Source organism: Nilaparvata lugens, chromosome 13 (assembly GCF_014356525.2).
Source record: "Nilaparvata lugens isolate BPH chromosome 13, ASM1435652v1, whole genome shotgun sequence".
In the NCBI taxonomy this organism is placed as follows: domain Eukaryota; kingdom Metazoa; phylum Arthropoda; class Insecta; order Hemiptera; family Delphacidae; genus Nilaparvata; species Nilaparvata lugens.
The window spans coordinates 3,634,530-3,650,508 of NC_052516.1; the positions used below are offsets into that span (position 1 = coordinate 3,634,530).

The 15,979-nt window shown below is 36.9% G+C and overlaps 1 protein-coding gene across 5 annotated transcripts in view; it reads right to left on the reverse strand.

Annotated features, from left to right (window-relative positions):
• Positions 1 to 15,979, reverse strand: part of LOC120353973 — a 258,109-nt gene that overhangs the window by 33,198 nt on the left and 208,932 nt on the right. For 3 of the 5 annotated variants that reach the window (XM_039439598.1, XM_039439596.1, XM_039439597.1), the window contains one exon: positions 2,465 to 2,697. In XM_039439598.1, the coding sequence (XP_039295532.1) occupies positions 2,465 to 2,697 (233 nt within the window). Of the gene's footprint in view, positions 1 to 1,281; positions 1,383 to 1,461; positions 1,547 to 2,464; positions 2,698 to 15,979 lie in introns of those variants that run through there. The other 2 variants (XM_039439600.1, XM_039439599.1) reach the window with 2 other exon arrangements.

The following is a 15,979-nucleotide window of genomic DNA, read 5'->3' on the forward strand; positions in this document are numbered from 1 at the left end:
AATATTATTAAAAGAGTTTGAGAAAAAAGGAAAAGAGAGAAAGAGGAACTGAATTAGTGTGAATAGGAAGAGAGATAAAAGGTTGATGCATAAGAAGAAGACAGAATATGATAGACTATGAAATGATGGAAAGTAAGATGGGGAACAAAAATAGAAGAGGAAAATACAGAGAATTGAAGGGAAAGAGTGATGGGAGAAGAATGTTGAAGTTTAAGAGAACAGAAGAAGAGAGAAAGAGGAACAGAATAAATGTGGATGAGGAAAGAGAGAGAGTGAAAATATTGAAGGAGAAGAATACAAAATATGATCGATCATGAAATGATAAAAAGTATGATAGAGAAGTAAAATGTAAATAATAGGAAGGACAGAAGGATAAACTACTGAGGAACGAGTGAGGAGAATCAGTTTGAATAAAAGTGAAAAATAAAATGAATTTTCCGAAGGTTTCATCGTTTTCAGCTAACGGTAGGAGTTGGTGATAGGAATTTTTATGTAAATTCAGTTGAATATTGATCTTCTCTGACAATATTTTTCATTGAGGATTTTTGAAGAACGTGGAAATATAAGTGATGTACAGTAGATGATGGAAGAGATTCTGTAAGTGATGTGAATCAGCCCTGACTTAGGAGGCTCTGGAAATAAGCATGTATTTTAGTCATGATCATCCGTCACCTGGTTTTGTTTCATGGGTAACTGACCTTAAGACTAGATAACTGATCTTCAAATCGAATAATTATATTTTTTAAATGTATGAATTCATTGCTACTTTCTTGTATTTATAAAATAAAATTATAGCACCCTTTAAAATTAATAATATAATGAATATATTAAATTGTTACGTTACAATTAGTATTCTTGTTTTATTATTTTCTTAATTTTAAAGATTACTATAATTTTATTTTACGAATAATTATAAATCATTTATTCATTTATTGTAGGGAACACTATAATCATAATACAATTATTATGACATTGAAGGGAAAACTAGGCTGAGCCTGTACTATTTCTCTTCAAAAATGTTGATGTTGTCCAATAGATGAGGTTATGTAATCACACACTGATTCATTACTTGATTTTCGGTCCAGAAATGATGATGATTCAAAAATTTTGAATTTTGAAGGTTGATTTATACTCTAAATGAATCACAGAATGTGTCACAATGAATTGAAAACTTGAGAAATATTGCACTTATTTGAAAAATTTAAATACAAAATAGAAAACCTACTCACTACTTAATCATCCTTAAGGTTGGATAATTGACCTCAAAACAACATAACTAACCTTAGAATATTGCAGACTCAGCGGAAGACACATGGCAATAGACAGCAACCACACAAAGGCTATCTTTAGGACGACTCTCCGCCTTGTTTTATTGCGTCCGAGATTCATTTGATAACTGACCTTGAGGTAACTAATTGACTTTGAAACTGATTAACAAACCTTTAAAATTACGTCACCAACCTTAGAATATTGCAGGCTAAGCGGAAGACACATGGCAATAGACAGCAACCACACGAATGCTATTTTGAGGACGACTCTCCGCCTTGTTTTATTGCGTCCGAGATTCATTTGATAACTGACCTTGAGGTAACCAATTGATTTTGAAACTGAGTAACTAACTTTTAAAAAGTTATAGGAATGATAATGATCCACTGGTAATGGGATGGGACTATCCTGCTTTTGAAAAAACAAAATTTTTAGGAGTGGAACTGCAGGGGAACTTGAAGTGGGATAGCCACGTGGAAAAGCTCCAAAAAAGACTGTATCATGCTCTCTTCGCTCTGAGAACTGTAAATGCAAATTCAAATATTACGACGGCTCTAAGGGTCTATCATGGATATTTCCTATCATTGATTAGATTTAGTATTTTATTTTGGGGGTCAGGAAGGAACTATTTGAACACATGCTTCAAAATGCAGAAAAAAGCACTCCGGGTTGTTGAGGGAGTGAGTCCTTCTTCTTCCTGTAAACCTATACTCAGGAGACTCCAGCTTCTTTCTGTTCCAGCTATCTATTTTTTGGAAATGGTTTTTTTTTGTGTTCAAAAATTCAAAAATTTCCAATGTCGACCGAATTAATCATGCATACAGAACTCGAGGTAGGAATGCATGTTTGTTCCAGCTCCCAATTCATAGACTCTCTCTGCTTGAAAAAGGACCGTATTATTCAGGATTGTAGTTTTATAATTGTATTCCAGAGAATATTAGGTTGTGTGGAGGTTATAAAGTGTTTTTATCTAAGATAACCAGGACATTGGTAGAGGCATGTCCCTATACAATAGAGGAGTGCTTCAACGCATTCTCAGGATCCCGATCCTGAACTTGACATGTTGCATGCCACTTGAGACTTGCTCAAAAATGTGTGGCTTTACGCTAATAAATTGTAATAATAATAATAATATTAATAATAATAATAATAATAATAATAATAATGATAATAATAATAATAAAATGACGTCACTAACCTTAGAATATTGCAGACTCAGCGGAAGACACATGGCAATAGACAGCAACCACACGAATGCTATTTTGAGGACGACTCTCCGCCTTGTTTTGTTGCGTCCAAACTTCATGGGATATCTTAGACTGAGGTAGCGGTCAACACTGATGGTGCACAGGTGCATTATGGATGCAGTGCAGAACAGAACATCCAGCGAGATCCAAACGAGACAGTAGACCGGTTCTAGCGGGAAACTGCCTGCAACAGAAAGAGACAGAGAACTTAGATTCAGGATAAGATCTTTTTCGCACGTATTCAGTCTACAGTAAAATTAATTTTATCTCAGTATCCACAAGGTAGAATTTACTCAAACCAACGATTGAACTAACCCCTTTAATCAACAATCCAACTAGTTTTATAAAATGTGGATGGAGGGAAAATGTTTTTTCTTCCAGCTTCGCCTCGGGCATCAATCATTCACCTCGTGAGAGAAGCTGTATTTTACACTCTAGATATAATATACAAATAACTATTGATTCTATAATGTTGTTTTCCATCACGAACTGCTTATCATTTAATCACTTTTCCTACAACTGCGCATAAAGAAAGAATTTACACACTCAATTCTCCTCGTAAAACAGCTTATTTCTGAGGAGAATCTACTTTACGCTACCAAATCATTCGCACATGCTCAGAAGAATTTCTTTACGCTCCCTAATTAGCTGATTGTGAGCAGCTCGCCAAAAAGTCAGATCTCAACCTAAAAAGTCGGTAATTAAACACAATCACCAACAGATTATTCTAACTGTTGTTTTTGTAATATCTAGTATAATATTATCAATATTTACCATATTATCTATTTAAAAAAAGTCAATTCTTATTAACGTGCATGTTTACAAAAATCTGAATCATTCCTCGGAATCCTCCAAACGTATTGGCAATCCGAAGAACTAGTCTTCACACACAGACCTCAGGTCCATGTGAAGATCATTCCTGAATAAAAGCACTGTCGATTCACGACTCTTCCCTGATAAGTTATGAATCTCAATCATGATAAAATACTAGGTTGTGTATTTTTTGAGAACCACTTTCTATTCGATTTAATTTTAATTTTTTGGTGTTTTTTGTTGTACAAAAATATTATTCTTATGTATGAGTTCTTGTAAGAGTATGTAGAACTGACAGCAGATTGTAAATCATTTTATTGTTTTGTTTTTTATGAGGAATAAAGAATTTTTTGAATTGAATTGAATTGGAATTGTAACTCCGCCGATATAAGTATTTAACAGGTTTGGGCAGTTGTAGAAAAAATGTTGTATGTAATTCGCGCGTAATGCTTCTTTATCGCTCTTGCAAAATTATGTTTTGCGCGAGCGATAAAGTCGCGCATTACGCTCTTAATACATAAATAGCTATTTTGCTATTAAAAAGAACAACCAACAGTCAGATATTTTACAATAAATTGATTAATCACTAACTGTGACATCGAGATCTTTCGGCAGGTCCGCCATCAACCAAGAATATACAACCAAGAAGATGGCGGACCTGCCGATATATCTCGTTGTCACAGTGAGTGATAATAAATTCATTTATTGTAAAAACATCTGACCGCTAGACGTTTTTTCTAATAGCAAAAATCTGGTGTGGCGCACTCACACAACTTTCCTTGCCGTTATGAAAATTGATCACCTGACGCTAGTGTTCACGCACATCTCGAGTCTACTATTTGAGCCAGCTGGTGACAGGGCAATAACGCTGGAGACACACATGTCATGAGGTCTGCTATCTCTTCATAGTGAATGATTGAATAGAATCAACAATAATTTGCAATTGAATAATCACATTTTCTCGAATTTAAAGCTTATTTTCAATTTTAGGTGAAAATGTTACTGAACCTTAATTGTAGAGACTTTCATGCTCAATCTACTCCACTCGGATTTTTTTGTTTGAATTGTATCTGAAGCCTGATAATTGGGAATCTATCTGCATTGATGGGGCGGAGCTCCTGAAATTTTTACAGATATGGGACTTGTGGCAGTTGATAGAGCTTATCGATGACTTTTTTAGGTATGAATTTGATCAAAATCGTTGAAGCCGTTTCCGAGAAAATCACGAAAACCCCTGTTTTTGACAAAATTTTCGCCATTTTAGCCGCCATCTTGAATTGCATTTGATCGAAATTGTTCGTGTCGGATCCTTATAGTGAAAGGACCTTAAGTTCCAAATTTCAATTCATTCCGTTAATTGGGAAATGAGATATCGTGTACACAGACGCACATACACTCATACACACACACACACACCACACACCACACACACACACACACACAACACACACCACACACACACACACACACACACACACACACACACTCACACACACACACACACAACACACACCACACACACCACACACACACACACACACACACCACACACACACACACACACACACACACCACACACACACACACACACACACCACACACACACAGACCAATACCCAAAAGCCACTTTTTTGGACTCAGGGGACCTTGAAACGTATAGAAATTTCTGTATCCTTCTGTTTCAGTACAATTGATCTGTATTTGTATATAAGTAAGACAGAGTACATATACAGAGAAATGGTTTGTAATGCATAAGTCTGTGAACTTTCTAAATTTGTACCAGCAAATATTGCTTCCAATTCAACCAATCCTGACAGATGAAAGTTCACCTCACTAGAGTGTACATCAACTGTGAACAGTTATATCCAAACTGTGAACTTCCTACTATATTTGTTGATCATCAACATCATTCATAAACTGTTGAAACTCATTCAGGTCAGAACAAATTCCGTTCCCGGTTCCTCTCTTTGTAAAAGGACCGCTGACCGTTGGAATCGAATTAGATACAGGAGTTCACAGGAACGATGATTGGATTGAATATGTATTTGCAACTTAAATCTTGTTCACACATCTTTACCTTGCAACTTGCCACATGTTGCAGTGCAACTTGAAACATGCAACATGTTGCACGGTCATGATCTGCAGCTTGCAACTTACTAGTAGTTCTGTGAACAGTAGACTTCGCGCTCAGTAAGTTACATTGACCTGTTATGTTTTCTCGAAAATTAATAAATAATTTATCAATTTGAAATGTCTAGAAAAAATCCTAAATAAACCTAGAGATTTCTGTCTTATATCGTACCGTGACGTGTCGTCCCGGAATGTGAGTGTGAGCGCTGTTATCAGGTCTGGCTGCAACTGTCTACAACGTTGATGGAAAAATACATTTTCAAGATGTTCGATGTTTTTTAACGGGTAGTATTATAGTCCACTAGACAGCTGATTTATGATGAATAATTCTATAGTCTGATTTTCACGGTAATATTGGCGTATGAAGGAGGCTCCTTTTTCCTTTTATATTATAAATTCATACATACATTACACTATATTACAATTTTTTTAATATAACAATATTCAGGGTTTAGAAAATGATACCTCTCTATATAATATAATTATGTGTCGAGGTTATCATCAAATAAATACTAATTTATGCTACAACAGATAATACAAACATTCCAAAAAAATCTAAAACTATAAGCTATTATCCTAAGCAACACCTAGTACAAAGATACTAAACCGAGGTACTCTTCTCTACCTATAAATTACCTTATTTAAAAAGAATACTGCTTAAATCTAAATCCTACTTACTATTAGTTCCTCACTACTTTGTATCCCAATACTGAATAACCAATGTCTAATTTTTCTTTTGAAGCTATTGAAATTTTCCCCTCCTTTGATTTCTAATGGTATTCTATTAGATATTGTAGGCCCTAAAAATATCCTAGTGATCTTTGCCCAAACGCTGTAGATATTATCCTTGAAATGCAAAATTTCCAAAAACCTTGTATATACGTCGACGCGCAATTTAAAAAGGTACATACCTCTCAAATTTCATGAAAATCTATTAACGCGTTTCGCCGTAAATGCGCAACATAAAAACATTTGAACATTAAGAGAAATGCCAAACCGTCGACTTGAATCTTAGACCTCACTTCGCTCGGTCAACAACTTTCAACATGTTGCAGTGCAGCAACAAGAATGAAACTTGCAACATGTTGCACGGAATAAATTATTGATCTGCAACTTGCAACATGTTGCAGTGCAGCTTGCAACTTGCAGCATGTTGCAGTTCAGCTTGCAACTTGCAGCATGTTGCAGTGCGACTTGCAACATGTTGCACTGCAACTTGCAACATGTTGCAGTGCAGCTTGCAACTTGCAACATGCTGCACAGACTTAATGAAATCACACAGTTCAATGTACGATTGAAGCTCAGTGGTTCTCTCCTCTCATCTTCAATTGGTGGCATTCACCAGGAATTGTCAGCATGGGATGCAATACGTTTGGATTCACTTTATCACTGGTCGGATGGGAAGCAATCATATGGTGTTATTCATCTGGAGGTATGCTGATGGTTCTGGGGTAAATCTGGAGCTCACTCAATGATTTGATCAGTTTTCTGTTAGAACTTAATTGCTAAAGCACCTGTGTCTGTCTGGCTATACTCTCACATCTCGCATAGAGCTCGTCCAACAAATTTCGATAGAATCCTCGTTGTCGTCTTCGTCTTCTTCTTCTTCTTCTTCTTCTCCGTTCTTCTTCTTCTTCTTCTTCTTCTTCTCCGTCTTCTTCTTCTTCTTCTCTTCTTCTTCTCCGTTCTTCTTCTTCTTCTTCTTCTTCTTCTCTCTTCTTCTTCTTCTTCTTCTTCTTCTTCTTCTTCTTCTTCTTCTTCTTCTCTTCTTCTTCTTCTTCTTCTTCTTTCTAGGGCCGTTTGCGCAGTATAGATTGCTGAACTCGATTAAGTCAATCTGAAATTTTAAACTTGAATCGGTTTTCTCAGTGGATTTACTAATCCAGTTCAAGTTAAACTAGTTTAGCGTTAAGTTGGTAATAGAATGTCATTGTTTGTAATATCAGGAAGGCTGATTTTTACAGGAAATTTGTTATTTGCTTACAAACCATCAGTAAATTGAGGTTATGTAGCTGCTATTTCCTTGTTCAAAATCTACAGAGCTTTTGAAACCGTAAAAAATTATCTATCTTAGAAATTTAAATTATTCGTTTTTGCCCAATTTTTCTGTTTCAAAATTCCTTCGCAGTCATCTTTATCAATCGCATTAAAAACTTCTATTAATTTTTTCCATTATAATTATTTTTACATTCAAATGATTCACTATAACCTATATAATTATTATCGTCTACAGAAGCAATAAAAACAACCGTCGAAAAATAATTTAATTTGAGCTGTTTCCCCATAAAATCTTTACAGATGTCAAGTTAATCCAAATTATTTGGTTTAAACCTCCTGCTTTGAAGGTTAAAACTTTCTCAGAGTTTAAACTCAATACAGAGTTTAAACTGATAGTGTGCAAACGGAATTATAGTTTAAACCAAAAAAATCCAGATTTGGTTTAAGCTTTAGCTTAAACTTGCACTGTTCAAACGGCCCTTAATAAAATATAATTGACTAGCCGTCAGGCTCGCTTCGCTCGCCATATCCGTCTAGCCAGGGGGCTCCGCCCCCTGGACCCCCGACTGGATCGTCCAAGAATGAGATCAGCAGGCTCGCTTCGCTCGCCTGTATTTTTCATTTGAGCATTTTTATCATATGCTAGAGCAATCCAGTCGGGGGTCCAGACTAAACGTCTGGCTAAACGGATATGGCGAGCGAAGCGAGCCTGACGGCTAGTAATATAATATTCCCAGGATTGGAGTAGCAATGCCCAATCAATTTTTCCGCGATAAATGCATTTAAATCTTCAACTTGGTGCCAACCTAATATAGTCAACTCAACTTAATGCCAACCTGACAAAATTATTAATTTAGTTGCCAGTTAACAACTGTTTCGAAGAGGTACTCTATCTAGATCATAGTTCTATAGTAACATATGATATGGAAATTTCAATTATAATTAAGAGATTGGGAGAAGAAGAATATACATGCTAAAAGACGAACTTTAAACCCTTAAAAACAACCCTTAGAGTTAAAATATTGCCAAAACATTTCTTAGTGCGCCTCTAAAGGGCCAACTGAACATACCTACCAAATTTGAACGTTTTTGGTCCGGTAGATTTTTAGTTATGCGAGTGAGTGAGTGAGTGAGTGAGTGAGTGAGTGAGTGAGTCAGTCAGTGAGTGAGTGCCATTTCGCTTTTATATATATAGATTATTTTAAACCAGAGTGAACTGTATCAGCTACCGTCTATAGAAGGCATTAACAAGACAGAGGATCGGCAACATTGTTCTCCTATCTTTCTCCACTATATTTCCTCAATGGAATAGAAGTATTCTTATTCTTATTCTCATCTACAATTACAAGAGTGAACCTCTGTCTGTTGCAATCAAGTTATACGAGTTGAATTGAGAGGGTTTTCTAAGGGGGTGTTTGGTGAGGAAAGAGGTATGTTGGGGTGAAACGAGTTTCTTGAAAATTTCGGTGGGAGGGAAGTTTTGGAAAGGCGTTAATGTTAGTTACTAACGCATATTAATGACAGGGAACGCAAGTTGCCAAGTTGCCAGGCTACTAACTTAAGCGGTAGTCGCTAAAACTTGAAATCGCCGTCAAGTTCAAACTTTCTTGCTCACAGTTCAGGGTGGCTACCTACTTTGTTCAGGGCTGCCGCGGATCTCATGAGGATTTGACCGGTGAGAGGTGGGAATGAAGAAGGAGAAGAAGATGAAGAAGAAGAAGGAGAAAATGAGAAAAAAGAAGTGGATGGTGAAGAAGTAGCAGTGGAGGAGAAGGAAGCGGGAAGGATAAGGAAAATTAAAAGAAAAAGAAGATGATGATGATGATGATGAAGAAGAAGATGATGGTAAAAGAGAAGAAGAAGAAGGAGGAGGACAAGAGAGAGGATGGAAGGAGAAGAAGAATTAAAATGAAAGGGAGAAGTTGATGATAATGTTGAAAATGGAGATGGATAAGAAGTGAGAGAAGATGAAAAAGGAAGAGAAAAAGAAGTGGGAGAAAAGTGGGAGTGGGAAGAAGAAGATAAAAGAGAATTGAGAGAAGGAGAAGATATTGATGATGATGAATAAGTAAGAGAATAAGAAGTTGTGAATTTAGTGGATGACGAAGACGAAGACGAAGAAAAAGAAGAACAACTACAAGAACAAGAACTGAAATATGAAGTAGAAGAAGGAGAAGTGTATGAGAAGAAGGAGGACAATAGTAGGAGGTTTTGGAAGTGTTGCTTCTGCAACAAAGCTGATGTCAGCTTTTTAGCATTGCTGATTATGACAGCCAGCGCAGTCTATCCACAATAATTATCAAGAATGAAACTAAATTTTTGCCAAAGTTTATTGCAGTTGTCCTCCTCCTTCTTCTTCTTCTTCTTCTACTTCTTCTTCTTTTTCTTCTTCTTCTCTTTCCTCTTCACCCTTCTCCACTCTTCTTCCCTTCATATCCTACTCCACTTCACCTCCAACTTCTCCTCCTTCCCCTCCATTCACTTCTTTTCTTCTTCTCTTTTTCTTTCTAGCCTCTTGCACTTTCTCCGTTCTCTTTCCTACATCCTTCCGTTCCTCCAACATTTCCTCTCTTCGAATCCATCACCTCCTCTCGCTCTCTCCTTATTCTGTTTCCCTCAACTTTCTTATCAGAGAAACATCTCTTTTCGCGACCCTTCCAACTTTCCATCTCTGTCACGCCCCAATAATTTCGCCGCAACTTTTGCATTCTACTTTCTCTCTCAAGTTATTCTCAGCCATTTGAGCGATTAACCATAAAACATAACCTAAAACTCGAGTTTAACTTAAAACTTATAATACAAGTCCACAAAAGTTCTTCACTAGTCATTAAGCTTTCAGATTTCAATGTGAAACTTGTGAAAGATCTTAATGACAGTTTCCTAAAGTAGGTCCACGTTATAATGGCAGTGGAGAAAGATAGGAGAACAATGTTGCCGATCCTCTGTCTTGTTAATGCCTTCTATAGACGATAGCTGATACAGTTCACTCTGGTTAAAAATAATCAATTATATTTTATTAGGGGCCGTTTGAACAGTGCAAGTTTAAGCTAAAGCTTAAACCAAATCTGGATTTTTTTGGTTTAAACTAAAATTCCGTTTGCACACTATCAGACATTCAAACATTCAAACATTCATACATTCAAACATTTAAACATTATTAAACATTGTGAGAAATGCCAAATCGTCGACTTGAATCTTAGACCTCACTTCGCTCGGTCAATAAATATATAAATACATTTAACTAGTACAGTGAACAGTAGACCTCGCGCAGTTATGAACCACAGCCTCCTCTTATACTGTCCATCAGAGTAAATCCTGTCTGTATGTCGTGTCAGCGAAATATCGGTGTGAAAACGGCTAATGACTGTTGGGGTTGGTGTATCAAAAATGCTAACATCAAAAGCTAATCTCCTTTGAGACATACTGGCAACAGGTCAGCCCGAGTTCAAAGCAGAGAAAGGTCGAGAGACAATACTATGTTATTTTAGTCATAAATTGCATGCGTTATTGCATGCAATCAATAGTTCATTAAATAGTGCATAAAAGCTGCATTCAATGAGGCATGCTATTAATAGTCCACACAGCAGCTGATTTTTCACCAAGTTACATTGAGATATTGCATTGCATGCGTCATGCCATGCAATAATTTATAATCCACTTGTCAACTGATTTATGATGAATAGTTCTATAGTCTGATTTCTACTCTAATATTGGCGTATGAAGGAGGCTCCTTTTCCTTTTATATTATCCTTGAAATTCAAAATGTCCAATAACCTTGTATATACGTCGACGCGTAATCGTAAGGTGCGTACAGATTTACGCGCCGCGAACATGAGCAATTCACTTTCAATCAGCTGATACCAATCTGTATCTTACCGTTTCTGTCAAAATACAGATATAGTCAGCTGATTAAATGTGAATTGCTCAAGTTCGCGGCGCGTATATCTGTACGCACCTAAAAAAGGAACATACCTGTCAAATTCCATGAAAATCTATTGCTGCGTTTCGCCGTAAATACCCAACATATAAACATTTAAACATAAAGAGAAATGCAAAACCGTCGACTTGAATCTTAGACCTCACTTCGCTCGGTGAATAATAAACACCAAATTACTGACATCTAGATATAACCAGAGAAAACTTCTATAATCCTGTATTCTGTGATATAACTCATCCGCTATCCTCCACACACTGCCAACTCACATGAATCACTTCATACCCAAGTTATAGGGGGAAATCACTAGTGGTCCAGGGATTAAACCGGTGATCGTATATTGCCGCTTTGTCTCGATTTTCCCCGCTGACCCCCTGATTTTCCCTCCATTTTCCCCTCTCTTTCTACCTGCACACCCCTCTTTTTTCTACAGTACCTCACTAAATTCTCCCTCCATTTTCCTTCCCTCTCTCTCCATCCTTAACAACAAATCTCTCTCCCTCAGCTCATTCCTCACCAGTTTCCCCTCTAATCTTCTCCCTTATTTCCCTCTATTTTCTCCCTCCAACTCCCTTATTTCCCTCCATTTTCCTTCTCTCTCCAGCCACCCTTCACATCGAATCTCTCTCTGCTTATTCCTCACCAGTTCCCCGTCTGATTTTCTCCCTTATTTCCCTCAATTTTCCCTCTCCAACTCCCTTATTCCCCTCCATTTTCCTTCCCTCTCTCGCCACCCTTCACATCAAATCTCTCTCTCTCTCTCTGCTTATCCCTCACCAGTTCCCCGTCTGGTTTTCTCCCTTATTTCTCTCCATTTTCTCGCTCAAACTCCAAAATTCCCCTCCATTTTCTCCCTCCAACCCCAAAATCTCCCTCGCGTTCCCACCGGAAGTGCCATTCACATTATTAACGTAAAACTGTCCTAATAATTCGCTAACCCCTCTGCTCCTCCGACCCCTGATTTGACCCTTTCTGGGGAGGATTCACCACCTGATTCAACCCTTTAGGGTGGCTTCCTTCCCCTGATTAAGCCCTTTTGGGGGGTATTCCGGACCCAACTCACCCCCAAAAGTTGTGGGAGCGAACCCCGATGCACCTGTTGCTTCACTGGAGGATTTCCAAATTTATACAACCTCTCTCACCCTTCTATCTTTATCTAAAGAGAGCATTATCTCTCTCTAGAGAGGGATATTCCAGTCTTCGAATAGAGATATTTCACTCTTCTCTTTGAATTGGGTTGTTACAAGAGATAGGGTCATTCTCTTAACCCGTCAACCCAATTACTGTATAACTGACTTGAAGTTATCCTTTCTCATCCCATTTCTTTATCTATTCTGGTGTTGTGAGGTCCACGTTTTAATGGCACTGGAGAAAGATAGGAGAACAACGTTGTCAATGCCTTCTATAGAGGGTAGCTGATACAGGTTTATTGATGTAATATTAACTGTTCATTCTCGTTTAAAATAATCAATTAAATTCTATCAAGCAAGAAATAATATTTTCCAATAATTCCATAATGAATTCTCATGGAGCACCTGAGGGAATGAATGAATTTGAAAATCCACTTTGTAAAAATAATTAAGGACTGAACATTTTGTGAAGTGAACAACTCTTACAAGACTTGACCTATTTCGGACTATGTGTAACCTTATCTAAATATGGGAGAGGAATAGCACAAGGTTACCTTATTTTCCCCTCCCTATCATTTTAATGATGTACTCATTGTATGAATCAATGGAGAATCGATATATAACATTTTCAACAAGGTACATACATTACAATGAATGAATTTTACATTTCAATAATGAATTTTCGTAATTTATTGAGATCAAAATAATATTCTGGAGCTGGGAAAGGATAGAAATATCAGCTTTGTCTGATAACAGACAAGGATAGCATACAAATGTTGTTCAGATGCTCACTTTATAACATGAATTTCACTCCGGTTTAAATTATTTTTGACACCACAGTCTAATTACACTGCTTTGACAGTAGTGTAGTCAAAAATAGTTCAAAACAGATTATTAACTTCCAGTTCGTCACGGATAAGTTCGTCAATAGATGAGTATGAATTTCACATTTTTTTGTGATATTTATTTGCCAAAAACAAATTACATTTTCAAGTGTAATAATAAATCTTTCTGATCAACCGAGATACAAAATGTTTAGTATAATGGACTGTAAATTTTTGTGATCTTTATAAAAGTGTTTTCATAACCTCATTTAGACTTTTTTTATCAAAGTTAGGGAGAGGAAAAGTTTTGGGTTTATCCTTTTGATTCTCTCCCATTAATTTGATGTTGTGATTAAGGAATGTAATGTAAATACAAAAATACATTACCACGTTCAATTCTCCGCTGCTTGTTCAATTAGTGTCCAGTGGAAGAGCAGAGCATTGATTGAGTGAATCTAGCTTCTATAGTACAGTCATAAGTGTACATATTAATTAAACAATCAATATCAGTAAGAATATCTAATGAGATATTCGCTGTTAACATTTATAAGTAGTATGTTCGGGTAGAAAAAATTAGCTCATTAGTCTCCAGACTAGATAGCTATAGTATTAACAAAAAAATTCTCCACTACCTTCAGCGAACTGAATCATAAAAATCCCAGTTCACATTCCATCATGTGACGCAAAAACACGTTATCCCACAGTGGCTACCTCGTTTGTTTGTGGACAGTTATTTATTTGACAACCGCGTGTGTATTGTACTGCAATGAATACCGGTCTGTCCTTGTATGTGATTTATACATACGGACGGTGTTCATGTATAGTTTTTTATTAGTGTTATTGGTTCTACCAGTCCAGGTGATTTGTAGGAAAACATTGTTCCTATTGAATGAAAAAGAAATTGTCAAAAACCACAGATTTAACCACAAATCTGTGGTTTTTGACAATTTCTTAGTTTTTTCCATTCAATATGAATAATTACCACAATATCAACTTCTCAACTACACAATAAAAATCTGGTGTGGCGCACTCATACAACTTTCCTTGCCGTTATGAAAATTGATCACCTGACGCTAGTGTTTCCGCGCATCACAAGTCTACTATTTAAAGATTTGAGCCAGCTGTTGACAGGGCAATAACGCTGGAGACACACATGAGGTCTGCTATCTCTTCATAGTGAATCTATATATATAAAAGCGAAATGGCACTCACTCACTGACTGACTCACTCACTCACTCACTCACTCACTCACTCACTCACTCACTCACTCACTCGCATAACTAAAAATCTACCGGACCAAAAACGTTCAAATTTGGTAGGTATGTTCAGTTGGCCCTTTAGAGGCGCACTAAGAAATCTTTTGGCAATATTTTAACTCTAAGGGTTGTTTTTAAGGGTTTAAAGTTCGTCTTTTAGCATGTATATTCTTCTTCTCCCAATCTCTTAATTATAATTGAAATTTCCATATCATATGTTACTATAGAACTATAATCTAGATAGAGTACCTCTTCGAAACAGTTGTTAACTGGCAACTAAATTAATAATTTTGTCAGGTTGGCATTAAGTTGAGTTGACTTTGTTAGGTTGGCACCAAGTTGAAGATTTAAATGCATTTATCGCGGAAAAATTGATTGGGCACTGCTACTTCAATCCTGGGAATGTTATATTACTAGCAGTGAAGCTCGCTTCGCTCGCCATATCCGTTTAGCCAGCCGTTTAGTCTGGACCCCCGACTGGATTGTCCTAACATTATGATAAAAATGCCCAAATGAAAAATGCAGGCGAGCGAAGCGAGCCTGCTGATCTCATTCTTGGACGATCCAGTCGGGGGTCCAGGGGGCGGAGCCCCCTGGCTAGACGGTTATGGCGAGCGAAGCGAGCCTGACGGCTAGTGATTTAATAGAATCAACAATAATTTGCAATTGAATAATCACATTTTCTCGAATTTAAAGCTTATTTTCAATTTTAGGTGAAAATGTTACTGAACATTAATTGTAGAGATTTTCATGCTCAATCTACTCCACTTGACTTTTTTGTTTCAATTGTATCTGAAGCCTGATAATTGAGAATCTATCTGCATTGATGGGGCGGAGCTCCTGAAATTTTTACAGATATGGGATTTGTGGCAGTTGATAGCTTATCGATGACTATTCTAGGTATGAATTTGATCAAAATCGTTGGAGCCGTTTCTGAGAAAATCACGAAAAACCCTGTTTTTGACAACATTTTCGCCATTTTAGCCGCCATCTTGAATTGTATTCGAAATTGTTCGTGTCGGACCCTTATAGTGAAAGGACCTTAAGTTCCAAATTTCAAGTCATTCCGTTAATTGGGAGATGAGATATCGTGTACACAGACGCACATACACTCATACACACACACACACACACACACACACACACACACACATACAGACCAATACCCAAAAATCATGTTTTTGGACTCAGGGGACCTTGAAACGTATAGAAATTTAGAAATTGGGGTACCTTAATTTTTTTCGGAAAGCAATACTTTCCTTACCTATGGTAATAGGGCAAGGAAATTAAAAATACATTACCACGTTCAATTCTCCGCTGCTTGTTCAATTAGTGTCCAGTGAAAGAGCAGAGCAGTGATTGAGTGAATCTAGCTTCTATA